The sequence below is a fragment of the Patella vulgata genome, chromosome 2 (assembly GCF_932274485.2).
Source record: "Patella vulgata chromosome 2, xgPatVulg1.2, whole genome shotgun sequence".
Classification (NCBI taxonomy): domain Eukaryota; kingdom Metazoa; phylum Mollusca; class Gastropoda; family Patellidae; genus Patella; species Patella vulgata.
In genome coordinates, this window is record NC_065880.2 from 43033922 (window position 1) to 43060238 (window position 26317).

The 26317-nt window shown below is 37.1% G+C and overlaps 1 protein-coding gene and 2 long non-coding RNA genes across 4 annotated transcripts; all 3 read right to left on the reverse strand.

Moving 5' to 3' along the window:
- Positions 1-2452: 2452 nt before the first annotated feature.
- LOC126811399 (uncharacterized) lies at positions 2453-3317 on the reverse strand. The gene is made up of 2 exons (XR_007675588.2): positions 3137-3317; positions 2453-2647 (listed from the first exon to the last, which is right to left on the reverse strand). It is a non-coding gene; the product is annotated as an uncharacterized LOC126811399 (long non-coding RNA).
- A 154-nt stretch (positions 3318-3471) lies between these two features.
- LOC126811401 (uncharacterized) lies at positions 3472-10670 on the reverse strand. The gene is made up of 4 exons (XR_008786040.1): positions 10479-10670; positions 8071-8167; positions 6748-6824; positions 3472-4167 (listed from the first exon to the last, which is right to left on the reverse strand). It is a non-coding gene; the product is annotated as an uncharacterized LOC126811401 (long non-coding RNA).
- Positions 10671-17050: 6380 nt separating this feature from the next.
- LOC126811395 (stomatin-like protein 1) lies at positions 17051-25964 on the reverse strand. 2 transcript variants are annotated; one of them, XM_050536985.2, is made up of 8 exons: positions 25389-25964; positions 24642-24745; positions 24313-24379; positions 23396-23478; positions 22542-22745; positions 20511-20566; positions 20188-20333; positions 17051-18347 (listed from the first exon to the last, which is right to left on the reverse strand). In XM_050536985.2, the coding sequence occupies exons 1-8, from the start codon at positions 25558-25560 to the stop codon at positions 17938-17940; spliced, it is 1242 nt and encodes a 413-aa protein (XP_050392942.1). In that variant the 5' UTR covers positions 25561-25964; the 3' UTR covers positions 17051-17937. The 2 variants fall into 2 exon arrangements, with proteins under 2 accessions (XP_050392942.1, XP_055955112.1); XM_056099137.1 differs by lacking the exons at positions 24642-24745; positions 25389-25964 and adding an exon at positions 24515-24562.
- Positions 25965-26317: the final 353 nt, after the last annotated feature.

The following is a 26317-nucleotide window of genomic DNA, read 5'->3' on the forward strand; positions in this document are numbered from 1 at the left end:
GGGTGGGACGAAAAACCGAGGTCCCGTGTATACATGGGCGTACGTTAAAGAACCCCTGGCAGTTTGAATTCGATGTAAGAGTAGACCGTAGTGCCTCTGTCCGGGCAAAATTGACCTCATAGCACACTGCATGGCGTATGTCCGTCTTCATTAGCCCAGTCGGAGCAGAAAAGTAGGACGTTAAACCCAAGTTCATTTTTAATACAATCGAAATGTTTATTTAGTCTGTGTGTGTATGTAAGATGCAGGGCCTAAAATAACGTGCCTTGGAGCACGAACGTGCCTCGAAATGAAAAATCCGTGCTTCGAAAATAAGAAAACCGTGCTCAGAAAAATGGTGTAGTGCTCTAAAAAAGTGTAGTCAGCGATGCCTCCTGACCCCTAATTGGGTGTTTCTTCTTGTGTTCTTGTGGTGTGGTCAGTTGCACAGATCAGATCAGATCACCTGGCGCTCACTCGCGACTACCTCGGATGAGTCGAGTGAGCGCCAGCCGCATCAGCATACTAGTCAGGTTTTTCAGTAGGCTTGGTATCCAGTCCGCTCCGCTGCGACCTTGACCGTCATTTCACTTTCACTTTGAAAAAGTTTGTTTTTGACTTATTTTCACGTATTTTCGGTGTTATCTGCGATTTTAAGTATTGAAATATGGATGGGAAACCGGAGCTCGAATGGACTTACAGTTCTGTATTATCGTAACGAAAGTGATGTGTTGTCTTCCTAGTGCTTAGTTTTCATGCGAAAAAAGCTGCTCGCGACAAAATAAATTCCTATGTAAACTGCACCAGAATAGTCCACAGATGTCGGTTTCAAGCTCTCAATTTTCAAAATTTTCTGGAGGGCGGGAGTGCCAGACCACCCGCCGGCGCGTTTCGCGCCTGCGGCGCTCGCGGGCGGTCGACTCTAAATCCGTGCTCTGAGAATTTAACCTTATTTTAGGCCCTGGTAAGATGTTAAACACTAAAACGACCACAAGACTACATAGCATACTGCCATTCCGGGTAGAGATCTATCCTCAAAGTAGATACAGTAGTTCCCTGTGTGCAGAGTGGCAATTGCGCAATTGTATGCAGACTCCATACAATAACTTAAAATACATATACATGTTTGTTGGTTTGGGTTTGTTTCGGGTTTGTTTCTCGTGTGTTGTGTTGTGTTGTGTGGCCAAGGTGGTTAAGTGGGTAAGACGCTGGCTCGCTAGCCTGAAGGTCGGGTGTTCGATCCCTGCATTGGCCGAGAAAGTTCATCGGGATTTTCTGACGTGGTTTCTCTTGTCAGTGGTGCAGGACGGAGGGCCTGGCAAGGACATCTGTCTAGTCGTCGGGATGGGACGAAACCGAGGTCCCGTGTATACATTGGCATGCGCGGAAAAGATCCCTTGGCAGTTGGAATTCAATATAAGAATAGGCCATAGCACACTGTATGGCTGAACAGTAGGACGTTAAATCCCATTTCATTTCATTTTTATGTGAGTTGGGCAGAGTGGGTTGTTCGGGTGGGTTGTGTGTGTGTGTGTGTGTGTGTGTGTGTGTGGGGGGGGGGGGGGTATTCAAAATTCAAGTGAATTCATGTTTAACTATTGATAGTTATCAATTTTTCTTATGTGCATTGGCCATTTTTGTATGTATATTGTCCATTTTATATATGTAATGCCCATTATGTATGTGCATTGTCCATTTCATATGTGTAATATCCATTTTATATGTGCAATGTTCACTGCACCTACATCATGGGGTAACATATAATCAACCATTCTCAGAGTATTGAATTAACACTGCATTTCCTTTATCGTTCAAAATAAAATCTTTAAAACGCTGTACACTGGAGCATAAAAGAACAATAATTGGAAATGTTTTGTAAGTCCGCAATTACTCTAAAAGTAGCTAAAAGATGCATATGTAAGATTAAGATAAAGAACCGGTCGTTCTTTAGTTCAAAACTAGATAATGAAAACTGGATACATGTATATTGAAAATTTTATTCACATTGCTTTATTCTGAGCGAAGTAGTGAGTGTTTTAAGATGTAGCGTACATTGACAACCGAGAGTGAGTCTAGATCACCCATTTTATCGTTAAAGTTTAAAATCTCGCGAGTGCTCTAATCCATTTAAATCTCGGCCATCGGGTGAAATTCCACATCATGATCGATGAGCATTACCGAAAGAAGTCCGGGAAAATGATTCATTCAGGTTGACGGACTGACAAAATGACAGATTGGATGTTTTCGGTAATAAACGTAATATTTGGTATTTCACAGTCTTTGCAGGAGGACCGCACCACACCCAACTGAAAGACAGACTCAAATGTGACAAAACACGGAGACAGTGTAAGTCATCGGGGAACCTAATGTACGGTCTGAACCAAGACGTAAATGTACAATCACCAACTTCGTGCAGGGTTGTTTTAAACTATGGGTATGCTACCGTTTTTGCAAAACACAACACATTGTCAAGGGTATTTTAAAATCAGTTTATTTTTTTGTAGAGATATAATCTGGTATAATGAGGTACAACTATTGTTGCACTCTCTTTATGGTGTTTTAAAAGTATTTTCTTTAGTTCCTCTCTTGCAAGTGTTTTCTTGTCATCCTCCAAGTTGGTTATGTAGCTTATTGAACAAGCATTATTTAACACAAAATCTATTGGACCCTTTAAAAGAAAAAAATATATTGAAATGAAATTTATTATATTAGATCTCTACAGAGCTTGGTCTTGCTAGTACTTTGGTATAAACATGGAATATCACGTGTAGTACCGAGATTGTGACCAAACCGAGTACTTGATTGTTTCTTCCAAAGTTTACAAAGGATAGCCAAGTAGTGGAGAACCGATGGCCTACTCACACACTAAAAGGTAAGATAACGTTTGTAATATAAATCCTGCTCCCTAACAAATTTTGCGACTCTCCAATGCCAATAATATATTGATTCTGTTGATATAGACCCACTCTTATATACACAATCTTCCCACTAACATTAATTGAATAACATATCACTACATCCAGCTTTTCCCCGACTGGATCATATTGCATTTACGCTTAGTAGTGCTACAACATTCGATTAAATACGAATTCGGGTCCTTGCCATTAATTCCAGTGGGAATCACGAGTAATAGTTATAATGTCTGAATATATATTACCTCAAATCTGACACCTTGCAATCTGTAATCTTGTACATATTGAATAGATCTGACTTGATGAAAAACTTCCTTCCATTTCATATCAGCATACTGAGGTGGTGGATTGTCTCCTTTATAACTGTGTATCTTCTTGCAAAATTCATTGACCCACGGAAAGTCTTGGTCTTTTCTGTTCCATACAAGTACTGCGTAATATTTCAAATACTATAGTGTCATTTTTGACGGAAAATAAGGAAAACTAATACAAAATGACTTTTTCGAAATCTACCACAGACGAACATTCTGTAAAAATAAAACTCTGTAGAGTGAGTAACCAACACAGTTGTTAACAGCCAGGGGTCATACCTATTTCAGCAAATTTATAATACTGTAATATGAATGTATATAAACTGATTTACATTCAATGGTTTCCGTTTTTACTCCAATTTCAAATCAGTTATGTTCGGCGAAATAAGCCAGCAGTCTCAAGCGAGTGCAAATTTCTAGCGTCTGGTTATTCCAGTCTACATACGCTGTTTGATTTGGTGCAATGTGTCTAGCCTCGTCCCTCGAGTCTCTTGATACAACTGGGGCTGAAGCGCATTATGGTACACGATTCGTGTACCAATGGTAAAATGTTTATTTTGTCTTAAATATTGGATACCAAAAGCCCATCTTTTCCCGGTAAGATCACAACATGAATGTTGATTTAATTTGACAAATAAATCGTGTTTTCAATGTTGAAGATTTTGGATGATATTGAGTTAGAGACTTAGCTACTTTAATGACAATCCGTAAATAATTCAGTTCTGTAGACTGAGTACACGCATGTACGGGCGGGCAGCGGCGGTGATGACAATATACGATCACATTAACGCGCGTGTGCGCTTTAAAATAAGAATATCATTCAGTGAATTACAAACCTTCACAGACTTATCTGGCAATGGGATATCATTTGCAGCACACTGTAGGGATTCCACACCAGGGCTTTGTGCCTTCAAAGTTTCCAGAAATCCCTCTAATGGCTCAGTAGCCAGAAACCTCTCTTGCTTCTAAACAAAATAATCATCTATTTTAGACAAACGAGAAATAAACAAATCTTGCTTAAATAATAAAAGCTTTTAAAAGTTTATAACATTGAGACAAACACAATTAAGGTTACCTATTGGCACTGGTGTCTGATACAAACGAAGCATACTCAAAATATCTGCATTATATTAAGAGAGTAAGATTATTGCATGTCATCCACATGTACATATGGGTGAGTGGGTGGGTGCGTGCGCGTGTTTAAATGGTGTACAACGAGGACACATGCGTGGATGCTCATCTTCTAATCGTGGACTTGAAAACTTTTGTGAATACTGTATGATTGCAAGACGGAATAAATTAAGTCCATGCGTGTTTGATCTTTTTGTTCAACTTAAGATGCCTATTAGAGATTGTATCTAAATATGTGATTTAATTCGTAGGAAGTCCTATTCAAGCCCATTATTCTTTTTACCGGATGGACTTTTTACTCATTTTCTAGTAGTTGTGACCCACATTTGACATAACCCAGTATTTCACCTTTCAAGTTTGATTATTGTATTGGACCGATGGCTATAATGAGTTGAATCTTGAACTATAGCCTATTGTGTTTAACACTACATTTGTAGCATTATTGTAGAATTTTTGCTTTTTTAAAGATACATTAGTTAAGAGTTTTATAAAAGGATGGCCATTCTTGCTATAATAATTCAAAAATAGATGATAAAAAAAGAAATGTTGAAAATTTCAGTCAAATTACTTTGTTTTGAACGGAATTGTCACTGTTGGAAGTTTGGACTAGAAATAGGCATCAATTCTGTCTTCACCGTCTATGAGAATTGGCGATCGTTTGATTGACAAACGATAACTCCATCCACGTATTCTCGGTTATCAAGTAACATGCTCAATGGCTATGGTAGCCTCGCTTGGCAGGCTTTTCATCACCAGTTTCCGGTTGTGACATCAGCGAGTAACGGTAAACGATAGCTTGGTCCGCCATTTATTGATTTAATTTTAAATGGACGAGGCTCTTTAAATCCAAACCGTATTCAAGCCATCCGTGGGTCTACAGAGTTGATTTTAAGCTTGTCGTGTAAATAAAAGTCTAATTAATAATTTCTATAACATCTGAAGCTTAAATAAAGACTTGCAATAGGCAGATTTAGCTCTTGCATAATGTATGTTTAATTAATGATGGCATTATATTATATCTTTAATAAGTAATTTAGTTAACACATTGTATAGAAGTCGTATCTAATGCACTCAAATATGAGTGACAGGTTGACACATAAAAAGAGTTATAGAACTAAAACTAATTGGTTCTATGTGTCAACAAAATATCACCAGATCACACGTGATTGGAAATTTTCCTATTGCATCATCTGGCTTACCATCCTATCAAATCAGTAATTGCACATATCTGAGCGTGATAGACTTCAAGGGCCAATACCAATATGGGTCCTATAAAAGAGACTGCTCTTTTAGGAGCAGATTTCATTGGATTCTGGAGAGATTACCATTTACACGCAAAGTCCTTTATACGGAGCATGCAGGCGTGCGTGTAATATTTGCAGAATATTTACATTATTAATTCTAGATGTAATCTATATAATCCATTAGAGCTGGGTGAGATGTAGAGTTCTACTTGGAACATTGTACATCGTTTGTATGTCACCCAATACGCTCGTGGATATTATTAATGAAACAAAGATTTCATTATTAACGCATACACTAATTATGTAGTCTTTAAAATGTACACCAACATTGTATGCTTAATATTAGAGACTATTCTATTTGCTCCTCAAATATAAAGTAATATACATAAAATATAAGACAATTAAAATATTACAATAAGACAATTAAAATATCAAAATAGAAATAGTGTAGTTTAGACGTATCTTGAGGAAAATAATACTTTTAAGAACAACAGACGTTTATTTCGGGAGCTGGTATATACAGTGTGAGTGAGTAAAGAGAGGCGGGACTCACTCCCATATATATCCTAACGGCGCTAACCCTTATCGTCAGTGTTGAGTAACTTTGAATCCTCTTGGTTTCTAAACTTGGTCTGAACCTATAATTGCAGGAAACCACAATTAATGTTTCGACTCTAACTATAAAAGTTGAATAAGAGATCTTTGAAAACCATTAAATATTTAAATGATTGTAATGTACATGGGCTGTGCAGGAAAAGGGCCTTTCGAGGAGATGTGATAAGACATGTATGACTAAAGATCTGAACGTAATATCTGTATACTGTAACAGGTATATAAAATGTTAAAACGAACTGTTGCATTGTTCTTCCTGGTAAGACAAGCGTCTTAACTAACAAGGCTACTAAGATATGGAGTAAGAAACGATGATGCATGGGTCATACGTAGGATATGCGCGCGCGACCGGTATTAGTATGTGGACCGCTTTCCACGTCTGACAAAAGACCCATGGTGCTACACAGTGTACTCTATTTGTATTGGATCGTCGCCATTGAAATATCATATGTATAGTATGTAATTTACATAACAATTCCAATAACAGTAGACTACTTACTATTTACTATATGTATGCATGTAATTTACATAACAATTCCAATAAAGTAGACTACTTACTATTTTACTTAATAGTTTTCTACTAAATTTACCAGTTCCCGCTCCAAGTTCAACTATATCATACTTGATATTATTTTCTGAACACAAATTAATAAATAAATTAGCATGAGATTAAAATTTGCATTACAACTTGCATTACTTGATTTTTTATCTACTAAATATGTCAGTTCCGTCTCCAAGTTCAATTATATCATATTTGATATTATTTTCTGAATACAAATTAAATAAATTAGCATAGATTAGAATTTGCATTACAACTCTGTTCTCATTGCTATAGTTCTTGGTAGACCATGTCTCTAAGAGAACGAATTTATAGTCAGAATTAAAATGTGTATCAAACGTTAAAGGAGCTAAATCGCTAATATATTTGGGACCTAGAAATTGACCCAAATGGATCGCAACGCATATAATAATGCAATCTGATCGTATATGAACTGATTTACATTCAATTGTTTCCGTTTTGACTCTAATTTCAAATCAGTTATGTCCAGCGAAATACGGCATGAGTCTCAACCGAAAAGAAATTTCTGGCGTCTGGTTATTCCAGTCTATTGCGCATGCTCTCCAGATAAGTTAAGCCGTCGCCGTTTGACATGAGTTGTGGAATATGTTTAGCCTCGTTCTTTCTGGTCACTTGTTACAAATGACAATGAAACGCACTATGGTACACGATTCGTGTACCAATGGTAAAATGTTTATTTTGTCTTAAATATTGAATATCAGAAGCCTACCTTTTCCCAGCAAGATAACAACATCAATGTTGATTTGAATTGACAAATAATTAGTGTTTTCAACGTGTAAGACTTTGGATGATATTGATTTACAGACTTAGCTACTTTAACACTCGTGTCGAGAAGTTATATTTAAGTGTGATTTAACGTCCACTCGACACAAACTAGGTCATATGGATCAATTTTATTTCAAATCATTCGCTTGCGCGTAGGGGTCTTTAGATGTGGGAGGAAACCGGAGAAAATGGAGAAACCGCATGAGGGTGGAGAGGCGACCCTACTCCTTGTAACGTGCAAGCGGGAATTCGCAACCACGCCATTTGACTCAATGACAGACCTTGTGATTTCACGCGCACGTGTTAAATCACTAGACCACCCAACCCCCTACATTTAACCAACATGTTAATAATGCGCGACATTTACATTGGTTATAATTCGTATTATAGGCTTCCATTGGCTTGTATGCTTTGCTCGCTAGCCAATCAGCTGTTAAAACGAAAATAGCTGCTCATCGTGAATGTAAGAGTTGAATTTACCCTTGTATTTAGAAAATGTTTCTAATCTGTGGGGCTATAATAGTATACACACTAACCTTGCTGAGATAGTATTTCCACTTCTCTTACCACATCTAATACAAAGTCTATAGTCTCATCAGAATAGCTTGGTCTGTACGCATCATATGCTGACCCCTGTATAAATATATGGTAATTTATTAGAGTACGACATCAGTAGCTAGTAATTACAACATAATTAACTCGTAATTACCAGATAATTTTACGGTCACAATGCAGTTACATATTTACTGATTTACCGGGTAGCTAGGCCGACGCCGTATATTTATTTTATGTTACAGAAAAAAGATGAATATTGAAATTAATGCGACTGGTAATGTGTCGGAATAGACGCATTTATTTCATGATTTCGTAATAAAATGCTCTCAATCGCTCCTTGATCTCATTAATATCGTTCATTAATTACATACGTATTCTCATCAGTGTCATACTTTCATTATTTTCACGTTCTCGTTAAAACAGAAAGCGACGTTAAAGAGGTCTCCATTCCCCCCAACCCTCATTAATATCATTCACAAACCATGTTCTAATTAATATACCATGCTCTCATTAATATCGTGCTCTCATTATTTTCATGCTCTCATTACGACAGACAGCTAGTTTAAAATTATCCTGTATGTCGTAATTAGGAGCTAATTTTGTTTGTCGTAATTGCGAGATGATTTTGTCCTAATTGACGGATAATCAGAATAACTGTTTATCATTTGGTTTACCCTATTGCAGGTCTTGCGCGATTAAAGGGGAATGAATGAATGAAATGGGGTTTAACGTCCTACTGTTCTGCTCCAAACTGGGATAATGAAGACGTGCTTACACCATATAGTGTGTTATGGGGGAAATTTTGCCCGGACAGCGGCAGTACGGCCTACTCTTATATCGAATTCCAACTGTCAAGGGATCTTTTACGTGCACGCCAATGTGTACACGGGACCTCGGTTTTCACCCCATGCGAACGACTAGACAGCTGTACTTGTCAGGCCCTCCGTTCTGCATCACAAGGGGGAACCCAAAGAAGAGAATTACAAATGCTAGACAATCACAAGGCTATTCAGATATGTAGTAGGCAGGGGCGGATTGGGCCATCGGGCGATCACCCGAAGGGCCGGTCGAACACAAAATGAAAAAAATAATTTTGTCCAATTTGTCTAAAAAACCCTTTTTCTGCTGAACATTATAGGGGGGGGGGGGATGTATTGGTCTGGCCATGGAACGATGATGATCATGTGTGGATGGGCTGGTATAATAGGCTTTCTGGGCCGGGTGTGCTGGATGTAGGCCGGAATTCGCAATCTTGCAATGGGGATTCGGAATTTCGTCCGAAAATTTCATCGGATTCACCCGAAACTGTCGCCAGCAAATTTACTAATTATTAAGTCACCTGCACCCTGTTTGTGGGGATACGCCAGAAACGTCTGCCGATGGTTCGTAACTCCAATATTTGGCAGAGATTATAATCAGATATGCCACCAAATCGTATATTTGGGGTTAATTTTTCAAAATTTTCCAGGGGGAGAGCCCCCGGACCCCCCGTCCGAGCTCCGCAGTCAGTAAAAGGGGCCGCTCCGACACGGGAGCCCGGGCCGGTTCCCGGCCCCAATCCGCCCCTGGTAGTAAGAGGAGAGTGCATGGGTCATACGTAGGATGTGGCGACCGGATTTGGAGGCCCGCTTTCCTCGTCTGACAAAAGACCCATGGTTCTACATAATAAACAAACGCGTATAACGGACTAAGCAGGAGTAAATGACTGCCTTTCGATTTGGACTATTAATGTATTTCACCGAACTTAATTGATTAGAAATTACAATAAAAAAATTATATGTTGCATATACATCATTTTAGATACATTCACATTACATTAATATGTGCTTTTAGACATATTTTCGTCTATGTTAAGGTTCCAAAGAATATAGCCATACGCACTTTAAAGCTGCAATTTCATATTTTTAAGATATATTTTTAAAATTTATTAAAATAAAGCCTTAAAATAGATGGTATCAATCATAAATCGTCCTGCCTTGTTAAAGAATAATCCTATAATTCACTACTGCCAGCTGAGAAATTGGCAAAAATATCATTTTCAACTTCAAATTCCAACGTTTGAAGGTAGCTAATGCATGGAGGCAATAGGAAAACAAGGGAGGTAATTGTATTATTATTTCCTGTGTCAATGATTTTTAAGGGTGGGAAATAATGAAAATGGTCGTATAATAGTGAGTTGAAAACCTATTGAGCAAAAGACAGAAATAATTATGTTTTGACTTTCTTATAAAATATGAAATTCCCGCTTTAAATGACCAAATTCTAGTACGCAAATAACTGCACCAATCTATGTGAATGAACAAAATAATCAATACTATCACCACGACAATGCGGGTTTTGTTATGATTTACAATATCACAGAATGGCTCACAATCGTACTCTCTCCTACCTGTTGGAAGCCTTTTCTTGCAGTTTCATGAATATCCATAATTCTGAAATAAAATGGGGGTTGACACCTCACTTTTCTGCACCATCGGAGCTAAGGAAGACAAATAGAGGGAGAGACGTGTTCGTTATTCATGAAAAGTGCATTTTTCTAGCTGATCGCTGTAACGAAAAATAATGAGGTCATCCGGAGTAAAGGCGATCTAATACACTCCCATGTTCACTACGTAACGACATTCTCTTTATCTTAACTAGTTGTCGCATAGTATATCGCAGGCTTGACTAAACCTACCCACACACGCTGCGATTTAAGGCCCAGTCCCAGTGGCCGATGGACACAAAACGTATGCAAAAAGGACACAGCGGACGAGCAAACTTTCGGGGTGGCTCCATCCGTTTTCATCCGCTCCAGATATGGACAAAATTGTTCATCGGAAGCCTAGCGGATGAAAGCGGATGTAAGTGGATGACAGCTCCGAAGGGGTTAGGCAAACTCCAGACATCCTTCAATATACCAGATACATCCAAGATACAAACGCTTTGTCCGTTTTGAAAACATTATATACGAGATGCATACGCTTACATTCTTTCTATTTCCGTGCTACTAACGATGTATAGACGTTCCATGTACCTTATCTTTCCTCCCTCTTTCCGTTTTCAGCTAGAGCGGATGTGAGTTGCGAGGATACCCAGAGGATGCAGAGAGGATACAGTGGACGTTTAACGGATGATAACGAACATGGAACGTTTGGTGCTCGTATATGTCGCGCATTTACATCGTACACGGCAGAAAGTTCATCCGTTATAAAAGTTTTGTGCAGCTCAAAACTTTTTGCGCGGATGAAATCAAAGTGAACGGATGCCTGATGGATAGAGCGTATGAAACACGTATGCAATGAGTACACAACGGATGCATGGCGTTTTCAAACGGAGGGCACGTTTTTTCCCCGTTTTACATCCTCTTTGCATCCGTAAGTGCAATGGGACCGGGCCTTAACTATTGCTCTCACAGACTGCGATTAGCCATGTTTTAACGCAGCAATAAAGGTTTCTCAGCAATGATACGATTTGAAATTTTTGAGCATGTTCGAAACTGCGATAGGCCACGATTGTCTACGTTACGCTCAAATATAGTTTGTTAGAAAAAATCAGATCGCAGACATCCTTACGCTATGACTTTTTCATGTGTGTGAGCCTGGCTTTAAAACATTCTAATCTTATCAGCTCACCTCGCATTTTATCATGAACCTTATATACATAAGGTCCATGATGTTATCTTCTTGTTAAAGATACATTATGGGAGATTAGATAAAGAGCTGGCAATTCTTACTATAACAGTTAAAATCTAGATAATGTAAATGGAATTTGCTGAAAATTTCAGTCAAATTGATCCACTCTGATCCGAGATTTTAGCGATTAAATGTTCGGCCTAATCTCGATCATCATTACTAAAGTAGGTAGCCTACGATAAAAAAACATAGTCTCGATTATCCACTTCATGATTAGTTCATGAATGGAAGTCGAACAGCATATCGGAACCTAATCCAATAAACATCGCAGGCAAGCGATGACATCGAGAGTTGATTATGGTCTGGATAAGTTAAAGATACATTATGGGAGATAAGATAAAGAGATGGCAGTTCTCGCTATAATAGTTAAAAACTAGATAGTGTAAAGGTAATTTGCTGAAAATTTCAGTCAAATTGATCCACTATGAGCCGAGAAAGAAGCGGATGAAATTTTTGCATAGTCTCGGTCATCATTACTAAAATCATTAATATAAACAGCATAGTCTCGATTATCCACTTTTTCTGATTTAATTATCAACGGCCGTTAGCGGCATATAGAAATCTAATCCAGCCAACATCGAAAGCTAGGCTTGACATCGAGAGTTTATTATGGTCTGAATAAGTTAATTAATGCCTAATTGATAATTTAGATAACATTTCAGGCCTAAAGAAAGACTTGTAATAAGCAGATTTTGCTCTTGCATAATGCATGTTTAATTAATGTCTAATTAATAATTTAGATAACATTTCAGGCCTAAAGAAAGACCTGCAGTAAGCAGATTTAGCTCTTGCATAATGTATGTTTAACTTATCGTATGAAATGAAATGGAGTTTAACGTCTTACTGTTCTGCTCCGAACTGGGCTAATGAAGACGGGCATACGCCATACAGTGTGCTATGAGGGAAATTTTGCCCGGACAGCGGCACTGTGGCCTACTCTTTATCGAATTCCAACTGTCAAGGCATCTTTTACGTGCACGCCAATGTGTACACGGGACGTCGGTTTTTCGTCCCATCCGAACGACTAGACAGTTGTCTTTCTTTTAACCTGTATTCACTTTTTTGTACAATGTTGTCAAACGATTCGGACGACGAACTTTGCCAGGCCCATGTTATAGAAAGTTGAACTCGACACGGCGAATGTGCACGCTTCAGTGGCTTGTCTCGAAGTGATTTCTGACTAATCACGCAGTGCGATAACAGAGTCTATGAGTCTATAAATAGCCATCGCACTTGAAATTCTCTACACATCTATCAACAATTACAGCCGTAAAAAATATATTGTTAGGGTAACCCGCGCACCCAAAATTTTCCGTACAGAAAATTTGTCTCGAAACGGCGAATGTACACGCTTCAGTGGCATGTCTCTAACTGATTTCTCGCTTACTACGCAGTATGATAATACCCAAGCGGTAGAGTCAATGAAGCTATAAATAGCCATCGCACGTGAAATTCTCTACACATCTATCAACTATTACAGCAGTAAAAAATCTGAATAGCAGTAATATTTAGCTTATTGGTTATTACAGCAGCTTTAGAAATTACGTTCGTTTTATTTTTTAAATTGCTTTATCACTAATTATACCGTTAGGAGTGGCATCTTTTGGTTTAGTACAAATAATACCACAGTGTAGTAGGAGGGGCTTATGTCTGCAAAAAATGTATCTTACTAAGCTCGCCAATATATAGTATGAGGTCAAGTCCGTCAACAAATGTAGTATCTTGGGACTTATAAGCAAAAATGTAGGTTCTAGCTAGCCAAAATCAAAGGTTCCCGGGATCCAATCACGTCCCAACCCTTAGTTTAAATAAATGCAACGTAAGGCCCGCCCTTTTCACCGGACACAAAACCTCCAAATGTGGGTTTATTCAGAAGAAGTAGGGATTCGTATACTCGATGCTCAATGGTTTGCCCCAAACATCAATTTATTATTCCAAAAGTGTAACCTCTGACAACTGTATTAATAAATGAATAAAAAAATAAATAGATGATTAAATGAAGGAGTTTATCCCTAACAAATTAAATGGGCCTCAAGTTCCAAGATGAGAGTTTAGCTTTATCCCAGTGTTTACCAGATGAATATGAAGGTATGTTTTTAAACAAACAAAACAACTTATTTAAATGGAATCTCGAGATTACATTTAAATAGGTTAACTGTTTTCTTTCGGTATCTGTTTCGTTTGTTCATCATCAGTGAAGCAGCCACATCTGTGCGTGTGTTCTGTTATCTGGTTGGCATTGGCTTTTGCCAAGAAGATTATACATCGTATCAGTCAGAGGATTGAGGCGAGCCGGTGACGTTAAGCATCAGATACAGGGGCGTACATAAAGATTTTGTTTGGGGGGGGGGGGGTAGCAAAAATGCCACATGTCCCTAATACGAGTGACGCAGTCAGGGGCCGAGCACCACAGATGATAGTTTTCTAGGGGCCAGTTTCTGATCTGGAAGCTGGGAATTGGGGTGGAGTGGGGCGGTTCCAAATCGTGGGCGCCATCCACAATCACACCCCCACAATAAATGTCAACAAAATACTGGCTATACTATAACACTGGGCGTCCCGGTAGAACATAGATCGTATTGCCCATATACATGTAGCTGTTCGCCGATCGTTATCTCCGTGGAAAGCATAAAGTTGACATAAAGTTTATGTCATATGATGATTGTTATTGATTTTGTTATTAAATTTATGTGAACCTTTGGGGCAGTGGCTAACACTGAGCAACCTGAGAAAATTTTGAAAAATTGAATTAATATCCTGGCATTTGAGGGCATTGCTGGGAGCAAATTCTTGTGAATAATTAAGAGAACCAGAAATAGGAGTCAGTGGGATAGAATCTCGAAATCTGCCCCTGTCAATTCCGCCTGTTTTGCAAGAGTTGTCAGAACATTTGTACAGTCTGTCGCCCCACGACCCACGCACCAGCGGTACTACTAACTGGGCAGTTCACTATAACCGTGAATATGATAGTGCCGAGGCAGTGTAAGACCACAGAGGAGTAGAAGAATGGTGTCATAATGGAATCTAGCGGCGCAGGCGCGAAAAAATACTGACCTTTTAATTTTTGGGGACTGGGCCTGAAAACTTTTTAGTCAATGTCATGACAATTGGGATCAGATTCTCTTTAACTCTTTAACAAAAGGATAAGAAATGTGACAGAATCTTGAGGCCCGTCCGTCAATTTCGCCTGTTTTGTGAGAGTAGAAATAACAATTCTACAGTCTGTCGTCCCACTCACTAGTGATTCACTGTGAATATAGTCTGGAAGCTCAGTGCGGGGGGGGGGGGGGGGGGGGGGGGGTGTGTCCATCAAATGGGCACAAAGCCAGACCAACATTTCTAGAGTACAATTTTGCGTAGAATACGATGCCGAGTGGTAATCAGTCCGCTGTTGGAGCGTTTTCGAGATATTCGGGGGTCAAAGGTCAAATGAGGTCATTTGCACTGAAAGTGAAGGCGCAGCCATTCTTATATATCATGAAAACATGCTGAAAATGATCGAAGGTAATCATTCTTTCAATAAAAATGTAAACTTGCTAAATTCACCTTTGTTCTTTGTGACCCCGGGGGTCAAAAGTTCCAATTTTCCATTTTTGCACGCGGATAATTTAAAGCAATAAATGTCAGCGTAAAATATAAAAACTAAAGCGAAACCTGTTCTAATTAATAATAGTAACATTTAAAACGTAACTTTAGGTGGTCTTATCACCGAAATTTTACTTTAGAAGGTCGAAAAAGATCTTGCATAACAGAACCAAAACACTTCGAAACCTGTTGCAAAAATACGTAAAAACTATCAAATCAAAATCTCTCCGATTTAGTTTCACAACTATACCCCCTGTTCTGGACCAGAGTTGGTTTCTTCTGTCCAGAGTTCATCATTAGAATCACAAGTTCACCAAGAGATGCAGTGCCATGGTCACATTCGTTCTCTACATATATAATATTGTTGGGAACGGGGTTCGATCTACAGTTTGTACGCTCCGCAGTGCAGAGTACTCTGCTGCTGACGATGCTTGGGGATGGCCATTCAAGCAGGCCCGTAACTGGGGGGGGGGGGAGATCCCCTGCAAAAAGTTAACCCCCCCCCGCCCCCGTGAAAAAATTGTCGACCATAAAAAGAATAGATATACATTGTCCGTCAATTTTACAGCACCCCCGAGTACACTTCCCGCCCTCCCCCTCGTTGCTCTGAGCTAGTTACGGCCCTGCATTTTATACGTTAGTCATGTGTTAATGTATATTAGCTTTTGGGGTTGAGCATCCGACTTGCGTCCAGTGTTGCCATTTGCACTGGTAGAACTGGCAGAACATTTTTGACATCTACCACACCAGCACCAGGATCAGCAGCACCTAATTCCAACGATTCACTGCCTGATGTCCAGTCCAAGACGAAAGCGGCTTATCCATCTGATCTTGACAATGATGTGTCAGCCCAGCCCCGTGTAGTGAACCCACCGAAAACTAAATTTGGGAAACAGACTTGTTTATTTCAAAGTAAGTGGGTACACCCATCGTTCTTGGCTTGAGTACTCGGTCCAAAAAGACGCGTATTTCTGTTTTCCGTGCCGGAAATATCTTTCTAGTAATGAAAGAGATCATGTTTTTACGCCTATACTGTAATTCTATGAATAGAATAATAGAATACCTATAGTTCACTTTAAATTTGATACTACAGCTGTATAGAGTTCTCCGTGTAAATCAAAAGACACTCTCTACTACCCTCAAGATGATATCAGCGGGAGGAGTCGAAGAAGGAAATTTCAGCCATAAAACCCTGCCTGAGGCACTTCAATTTGAGGCCCAGGAATGCACTCAGATGCGAGGAGAGAGCACCAGATTTTCAAAATTTTCTGGGGGAGGACCCGTAGACCCCCCGCTCTGGCAGACACTGCCACCAAATTTTACCAGCTGGCTATGGCCCGTGTCTAGGGGTAATCATTCTTGATACATTTGAATATCCTATACATTTTGCACAAAGTTTCGAGTAGGTGAGTGAGAGAGACAGAGATGGGTTTAATGTCCACTCGACACAAACTTGGTCATTTCGGGACTAACATATGGTTCAATTTTATTTCAACAATTCACTTGTGCGTAGGGGTCTTTAGCAGTGAGAAAAAAACAGGGGACCCGGAGAAAACCCACGAGGTTGGACAGGCAACCCTCCTTGCCACGTAAAGCTGGGGAATCGAAACCATGCCAGTTGATTCAATGACAGACCTTATGATATAGCGTGCACCTGCTGACCATTCGGCCATCCAAATAGACCTTTCATAAAGAGCAAGGATCATTTGTTTCGGATTTTATTTTTTACAGCTGCTGTTAATCTGAAGTTCTCCTACCAGCCTATTATAAATAAGCTAACTTGGAGGTTTTAGAAAATGGCAAATCTCAAAAAATCAAAGTCTAGGTCAATAACTCTTGTATAATCTTGTTAAATTCACTTAAGCCACAAATTAATATTGAACCCTTGTTGTCATATTGAACTAGTGTTATCCACTTATCCCTACAAGACACAAAAATACATATTGTAGGAACTCATTAAATCAGACAAGAATCTGAATAGAGATTTTTTTTATAGGAACAATATTGACAGATTTATGATTTTTATTTTCTAAAAACCATGAAGTATTTTATGTACCAAATTAAATTATTTTGAAATTATTCAAGAAATCTTGAAATATACAACTGTAGAACAAGTTAAGTAGCTATGCTTAGTGGTATCAGGTGTTCTAGAAATAGTAAGCATACCCTACCTCATGTATGACATGAATCACTAAAGACATGGAATAGGCAGATTTAGCTCCGACACAATGCAACACCTACTTAGTAATGTGGACTACCATGAGAAGTGGTATCAGGTGTCCAAGAAAGAACCTCAGACATTCTCTGGCTTTTCCTTTTGCGATAAAATATGCAACTCTAAACCAACTACCATCTTTATCTCTCTTAGAAAAATATAGTAATTAGAATTGGCCTATCATTTTCATGATTGTCTTTTATACTCAGATCCACTTTATAACATAAAAACAACATAATAATAACAGTCTCTTAATTAAAATATTTTAACTTTTGAAATATAATATGAATGATGTGGCTTGTCATGCTTCTAATATATTTTGATCTATTAACATGAAATGATGTCTAGATTTTTTCAAACATCATGTCTTCACCTCAGGACTTCCCTGTTATTTTTTTAATAACCTCTTCTAATCTCATAGCTGCATCTAAATCACCGGCTGCCTCAAGTCTTCCAGACATATACGCCTGGAATGGTTTAATTTGACCTGTAAACATTGCCTGGAGATCATCCACAGACATCATTAGTGTTGCATCTGATTCTCCGTTAGGTGCCATTCCCTCTCCAGCAGTACCTTTTCCATGTTTCAAATCCAGGTAATATAAACCTCCTGTATCTCCAGTTATTTGAAATTGAATAATGGCATCAACTTTTTGAACTAAACTCTCTGTTAAGACGGCTTGAACAGCTTGTAAAATGTCTGCCGCTGTCATAGTTTCTGAACTACCAAGACTTGTGGCACTTTGAGGTGCAGCTTGTTGTTGGGCAGGAACAGCTCCATTACCTAGAACAGACATCATCATAGTTATCATAATTAAAATCTACTGAATGCAAATAGTAGTTACTAGATTGTTATAAAATGTCTTATTTCATGATTGTTTAACACAACAATAGTTCATCAAAACATAGGATTTGCATTTTTATAATTATTACTGGCCAAGGATACTCTTACTAGTAATCAAATGTTTATGTCTTTAAATTTATATTAAAATAAATCATACAGAGCAAAGACCTACAATGTATATATGAGGGCTGGCTGAAAAGTTCTAAACCTGAAAAGGATAGATCAATTGGGTTGGACCACACTTTTGCCATCAATTATTGAATGAATCATAGACATAAGAACTGCAACTTTAGTGTTATTATTGTCTTCATACCAGATCATCTTGTGAACCTACCTATTTAAATCACCATGAGATGGATAGAATTAGCTATAAGGCAGTCATCAAGTACCTGCAACTGAAAGGACTGACCCCAACACAGATACATGGAGACGTGGTCTCCACTTTAGGGGATGGTGCCCCTTCCACAGTAAAGAAGTGGGCTGCGGAATTTAAGTGTGGCAGAGAGAGCCTTGACAACATATTGCTGTGGGCATCTCTCATGGGAGGGTTGAGCATATTAGTGCCAACGAGTTAGGAATGACAAAAGCTCTTGACTGTTGGATCAGAAATGTGTCAGATTCCTGACGTCCTGTGACAATCTGTGCCATTTTGAAGCCGATCCTGATAATTTTTTGGCCCGATTTGGCCCGTCATACTTGCACCTGTTTCCAAAAATGAAAAAGGAACTGGCCGGTCGTCATTTTTCTAGTAATGATGACATCATGTCAGCTGTGAACAACTTTTTTTAGGGTGGCTGAAGAAAATGTCTTTCTGGCCAGCATCCTGGCTTTGCAACATCGTTGGCAAAAGTGTGTACACCTCGAAGGGGACTACCAGTAAGTAGAAAAATAAATGGAAACTATCGACTTCGTACAGGTCTTTCACAGATAGGCTTAGAACTTTTCAGCCAGCCTTCGTACATCATTGTTATTTCTTAGTAGAACCTGAATTCATTTGTGTAATTTATGAGTCATCCCTAATTCTCCTAAATCTAAACACTTTCTGGTCCAAAAGATAAAATAAAGATATGTTGATAAAGATTTGTCAATGTGATCAATGGGCTGTTGTAACTTCAAAATGAATTATTGAAAATCGTTGAAAACCAATATGCTTCTTCTTATCATGAACAAGAACATTTCAAGTCAATCTTGAAGTTCACTTAAGCCTCAAAATATTTCTAACCGATCAAGGACCATAATGATCAAGGACTAAGACTAGTAATTGTTTCCCCCCGATTTCATGACAGTCAAATACGATTTGTTCTTTTCCCTGTCACGTGTCAATTTGTGGTGACATTTGGTCCAGAATTAAAGAGTGCTTGCCAGGTTTTGGTGAATATTCATGAATTTGAGACAAGAGGATCAGTAGATAAACAGACAAAAATTGGGGATGTCTCCTACGAAAATGACGTCATAACCTAAGATACCTTTAAGCTGGTGTAGAAAAAAGTTGAGATGGTCAACACCCTACAGTATTTTCATCAGATGCTTGTTGGGCTGTTTTTGTCTTTATAAAGATTAAGACAATCAGAATGTTCAAAATATTGTTATATTCCATGAAATGTCATGGATTAAAGTCAATGTGGACAGAATTATTTATCAGCTTCAACATTTTTCTAAGTGATCAAAGACCACAACTCGTTGATCACACACAAACAATTGTGGAAAACTACAAATAGACCGACAGAGATGAAGACAATATATAACCACATTTCAAAATTGATTTGTTGGAGTTATTTACCCTGTGCTGTTAGTAGAGCAGATGCTAATTGTTGAATAGCTGGAGGTAGATTAGATGAGGAGGCACCAGGTGGCATCATTCCAGGAGGGAACATCATTGTAGGAGTCGATTTAGCTGGTGGTCCTCTTAATACCTTTACTTGTGATCTATAAATATACCATAACAGGAATTCAAATACAGTAATACATATTATTTATGACATATAGAATATTAAAACGATTATATTATTGGGTTCATCTGTGAACTGGTAAACAAACAACTTTCAACTTTATAATGATTTGACTGAATTTAACATACTTCTAATATGTCACAGTGTTACTTACAATTCTATTCTACATATTTCTACACCCCATGTTATACAAGTCTCATTAGATGTCTCCTATAAAATAAACATGTAGCTTAAAGATACATTATGGGAGATTCGGTAACGAGTTGGCAGTTCTCACTATAATAGTTAAAAACTAGATAATGTAAAGGCAATTTGGTGAAAATTTCATTCAAATTGATCCACTATGAACCGAGAACTAAGCGACTGAAATTCCCATAAGCCTCGGTCATCATTACTAAAGTCAGTACGATAAACAGCATAGTCTCGATTATCCATTTAATCGAGAAGGAAAGTTATGCAGTAAATCGGCTTACAATCCACTAAAGATCGCAGGCTAGCGCTGCCATCTAGAGTTGATTATGGCCTGGATAGGTTAATTAATATGTCTAATTAATAATTTAGATAACATTTCAGGCATAAAGAAAGACCTGAAATAGGCAGATTTAGCTCTTGCATAATGTATGTTTAATAATCTAACAAAATAACAACAGGAATATTCTGACCACTACATCAGCATTTCGTGATACTATTATTAGCAGAAATGTGGATAAATGTGTGATAGATCCAAATCTGAATGTAAATAGAACTGCTTGCTCAACCGTGTTGCTATTTTTTGTTAACCATTAATAATAAAGAGCACTTTATACAAGCGTATTAGTGAAATAAATAGTCTACATATGTACATGTATCAGGTAAGTCTGAAAGCTACCTATTATACATTAAACAGACATTATGCAAGAGCTAAATCTGCCTATAGCAGGTCTTTCTTTAGGCCTGAATTGTTATCTAAATGATTAATTAGACATAAATTAAATTAGCCAGACCATAATCAACTCTCCATGCCATCGTTAGCCTGCGATATTAAATGGATTTGAATACATTTTATGACGGATGATTTAACGTCAAAATGGATAATCGATACTTTGTTTTTTATCGTACCGACTTTAGTAATGATGATCAAGGCTAGGCCGAAAGTTCAATCGCTAATATCTTGACTCAGAGTGGAACAATTTGACTGAAATTTTCAGCATATCCTCTTTACGTTATCTATTTTTTTAGCTATTATAGCTTTAATAACACATGATTCATTAAATAATGTGACCCCTGATAGAAAAATGAACCAGAAGTCGCAAGTCATTCTTTATAATATGTGAACAAAAATGCTCAAATACTAAGATATAAAACAAATTAGTTTGCTTTATATGTCAATCTTAACTTTTACCTTTTATGTTATATCATTAAAAGTATATTTTTAGTCCATTTTAAAGATGCATTACGGAATATTTAGATAAAGACGTGACTGTTCAAAAATAGATAATGAAAATGGATATATTGAAAATTTCATTCAAATTACTTTATTCTGGGTCAAGTTATCAGTGTTTGAATTTTGACATGATTGTTTATTATCTTAGCAATGGTATTTGACAATTGAAACTAAGTCTTTGTTATCCATATTATTAGTTAATTTTTATATCTCGCTTGAGTTCTAATCCATTTAATTCACGGCCATCTGATGTCTAGAGGGTTGATTATAGGCTTGTCATGTGAATAAATGTTTAAATAATAGTTTATATAACATTTGAAACCATAATAAAGGTAGATTTAGCTCTTACATAATGTATCTTTAACATTTTAGTTCGTAACGTAAAAGACTTGTAACTTGAGATTCAATTTGCAATTACAGGTTGAGCTAGCACAATAAAAAAACACAACACAATTTATATGGAAAACAATCCCTGGTTTGTACACATATAGCATGATGTTTCGACAAATGTTTTCAACCACAAATGATAGTAAACTATAGTGATATAATTGGGAAGCCATCACAGTATCTACTATCTACACTGCATGAAAAAAAAGTTAAGTTATTTCATGCCTGAACATATTTACCTTCTAGGTTACTAAGCTGACTGACACACTTAACTCCATCATATCCATATTGATGGAGCATAATTCTTGAGTGGCAGTTAAGTTTGTCAGTTGGTTTAGTAAACCAGTTTGGGCTTTTATATTGCCTTTTCCTAACCTGAACACTTTTTCCCAAAGCATTTCTCTGTGTCTCTATTTCTGCTAAATTCCTACGAACTAATGATTTAAGTAGAGCTGTCTGAACTAAGATGCGCGTCGACTGGTCCAAATTCTGAACACAAGTAATAGATTTCTCAACGTCTGTTATTCTATAATGTACATCTGCACCAACTTCAATCACTGCACCATCTCCTATAATAATCTGTACACACAAAGAAATAAATTCAGATATTCTTTAGTCATAGTGTATAAAACAGGTTATTTGGGGTGAAAGCCTATGTAAGTGTCCTGAATAACCATGTCTAAAAATATACCTAATGGTTAGTGATTGTCATAATTATTAAGTCATTCATACAATTTCTTAAATGAGAAATTTCTGATCATTTCTGAACAGTTCAATATTTTGATTTGATCAGACAAGGATGGCATTTGGTTTACATCGTTAAACATAAATTTAGTTATATTCTTTTATTTAAACCACTGAGTTGGTAGGTGACCCTTGGTTCAGTGGATATCGTCTAGCCAGTACATTTGGCTACTGACATTCCCGTCCAAACTATTGCACTGTTTAGCTAGTGATAATTATCCTGTATCCTGAATGTTTGCTGATTGCTCATTCAAAGTTTCGCAGCTTTGCATTAGTCATTGTCTTTCTTTCCTCCTTTTAATTTCATTAAATTGAAAATCAAACAATCAAATTTTAACTGCAGTGATGTTGTGGACATCACTGATAAACTATCAGCCTTGTTCAACAGTATCAATCTATTGTAAAAATACTAGAACCTCCTTAAAGTAGGTAATGGTTTATAAAAAAGAAAACATATAAAATATTTTAAAATTGTTTGTGTCTACCTGTTTTGGTGGAACATTAAAAGCCTTGATTCTAACATCAACTTTATGAAACCTGTCTATACAGGGTATCACAAAAACCATTCCTAAAAGATAATTGAACAGCTGGTTCCAAAATCATAATAGTCAGCACTTGTTAGTGAAATGCTGCTATAAATATACATGTAAGCAAGATTTCTAGGAACTTACTGATCTTTTCATAAATCAATAACTTTTAACCTTTCAAAGGAACTAAATCCATATTCTTTGGCACCTAGAAATGGACACAAATGGATCTCAACACGTATAATAATATAATATGAATGTATATAAACAGATTGACAATCAATTGTTTCTGTTTTTACTGTAATTTCTAATCAGTTATGTTTGGCAAAATACACGAAAAATCCAAATTGAATGGCAGTCTTTGGCATCTGGTTATTCCAGTCTACTGTGTTAGTATTCTCCCCTGACTTTTTTGTATGTTTAGCCCCGTTCATCGAGTTGCTTCATTACAAATGGTGCTCTAAAGCATTCTGGCACACGATTCGTGTGCCAATTTTAAAATTTTCATAAATTTTCATTTTGTCTTAAATATTGGATATCAGAAGCCCATCTTTTCAGGGTAAAATAACAACATCAAGGTCGATTTAAACTGACCAATAAGTCTTGTTTGCAATGTCGAAGACTGTGGATGATATTGAATTAAAGATTTATATATAAAGACCAGAATATTTGAGACAATTATTGCTTCTTTGGTTTGCATCACAATTGGCTTAATATCATATTCATAAAACTGGTAGTGGGCATACTAGACTAGTACTTTTATTGCCATACAATGGCTCTTTCACTCAAAATATCTGTCACAACTCAATATCATTATGGGCAATGAGATAACTGATTCTTTTAATACACTCACAAAATGAATCAAATTAGCTTACCAGGCCCTTTTGCCCCAATTAACTTCCCCAGTCTGAAGACAACAACTTTTTGAAAGTTTGGCACCATCTGCAAAAATATATAGTAATGTCATAAAGCTTTCATGAAACAGTAACAGTAAATAAAAAGTGTAAAATATATTGTCTTCATAAAGAAAACTTTAGTTAATAAATTGATGAAATTTCAACACGCAATGAAACTCACCTTAAAACTAAACCATATTGATATTGGAAATGTTAAAATTAATAGCAGAATAAACAACAGATAAAACAATGATATATCAACCCACTTCTTGTTGATTAAAGATAAAAAAAATCAAATTGAAACTCACCTTAAAACTAAACCATATTGATATTGGAAATGTTAAAATTAATAGCAGAATAAATACACCAGATAAAAATATATGACATATCAACCCACTTCTTGTTGAGTGTACTGAAAAGATAAGAATAATTTTTTTCATTCCCCAAAAGGCTTGATTGGATATTGACAAAGAAATGAGACCTTAATTTCCTTTGGAGTAATTTTTTTGAAAATGCAATATTAACACTTTCATCTAGCTTTTATTATTTCAGTCTGCAGACACAGGCTAACAGGACATGTTGGGTATTTTTACCTTCCTTTTTGAGGTCATTTCTCTGCATCATACAGAATTTACCGTGCTCTGTTCTACTGGTACCCAGTTACAACTGGAATAAAGAGACAGCTAGAGTGTCTTATTCAGGGACAGAGAGGAACAAAATAATGCAACCATGCACTACAGATCTAGTTTGCGAACCATTGTGTCGTTTACCTCCCTAGTACTTTAAAATTATTGGCAAGTGCTTCTGAAAAAGGAATTATGGTCATATGATGTGGTCCCTTAAACTAGATTGCATAATCAAGCCTCTGATCGGCCCTCTGGTACGGAGGGCTTTCAGAGGCTGGATTATTCAGTCTAAGCTTTCACATGACCCTCGTTATTTCCATATTGCATCTCAGATAATTAATTTAAACACCTTAGATTTGTTATTTGAAAGGGGCTAGGACTAATTGAGTTGAATACAGCAGATGTAGAAAAAAATTCTTAACTACTCACAAGATTCAGTATCAAGGTTTGAATATATCTGTCTATCTTTGTTGGTGCTGTATTTAAATGCTGAACGGTACTTATAGCTGTAATCCGTGTCATAGGAAAATGGAGAACTGTAGTCAAATGTCAAACCTGATTCACAGTCATCTGTGGGTATTCTTGAATATTTTACTGACATTATATAATCAGTGTCAGTACCTGACTGAATATGAAATCGTTATTGGAAACTGTTATTATTATTTAAGACTGACTATAACAGAGATCTTTAGGCTTACACACGGTTTGCAAAAACAATATATTTATTAATATTATATATTATTATAAAGGCGCTGCTGTCGTAATACTAAAACCAGTATTAGTATTAGTATTAAATAAAATTAATATCGCGTGTAGCTCTTAATGGGCATTTAATAATTCAATTTTCGGGGATTAGCTACATCACTGTTTTTCTTAAACTGTACTTTCAACATTCGACTAGAAGTAGAAGGTTACATTCAGCAAATTGGTCAAGATTATAATTATCAATGGTGCAAGACCACTTTTTGTTTACATCACAACACTCTTTGCATCTCTGTAGAGAAGACAACACCAAGGGGAAGTAACTTTTTACATTCAGTCATGATTATCCAGTTGTAATTTATTTGAAGACAAGACATTTAGTGTCTTTTCTCTGAAGTTTAACATGTTGACATTTCTGTGTATATGTGTGCGTAAATATAATCAACTACATAAAGTAAAGAAATAAACATTTAATTACCCCCCCCCCCCCTTAAAAAACCCAAAAAACAAAAAAAAAAAAACCCCAAAAACAACCAACCAATTTAAAAAAAAATAGCAGTTCTCTAGTATGTTTTCGAACAAATCGTAAAAGTATACTTTAAAATCTGCGGACACTGCTATCGGGTTAACAGTGCTTTTAGTCCAGTTGCCAAACC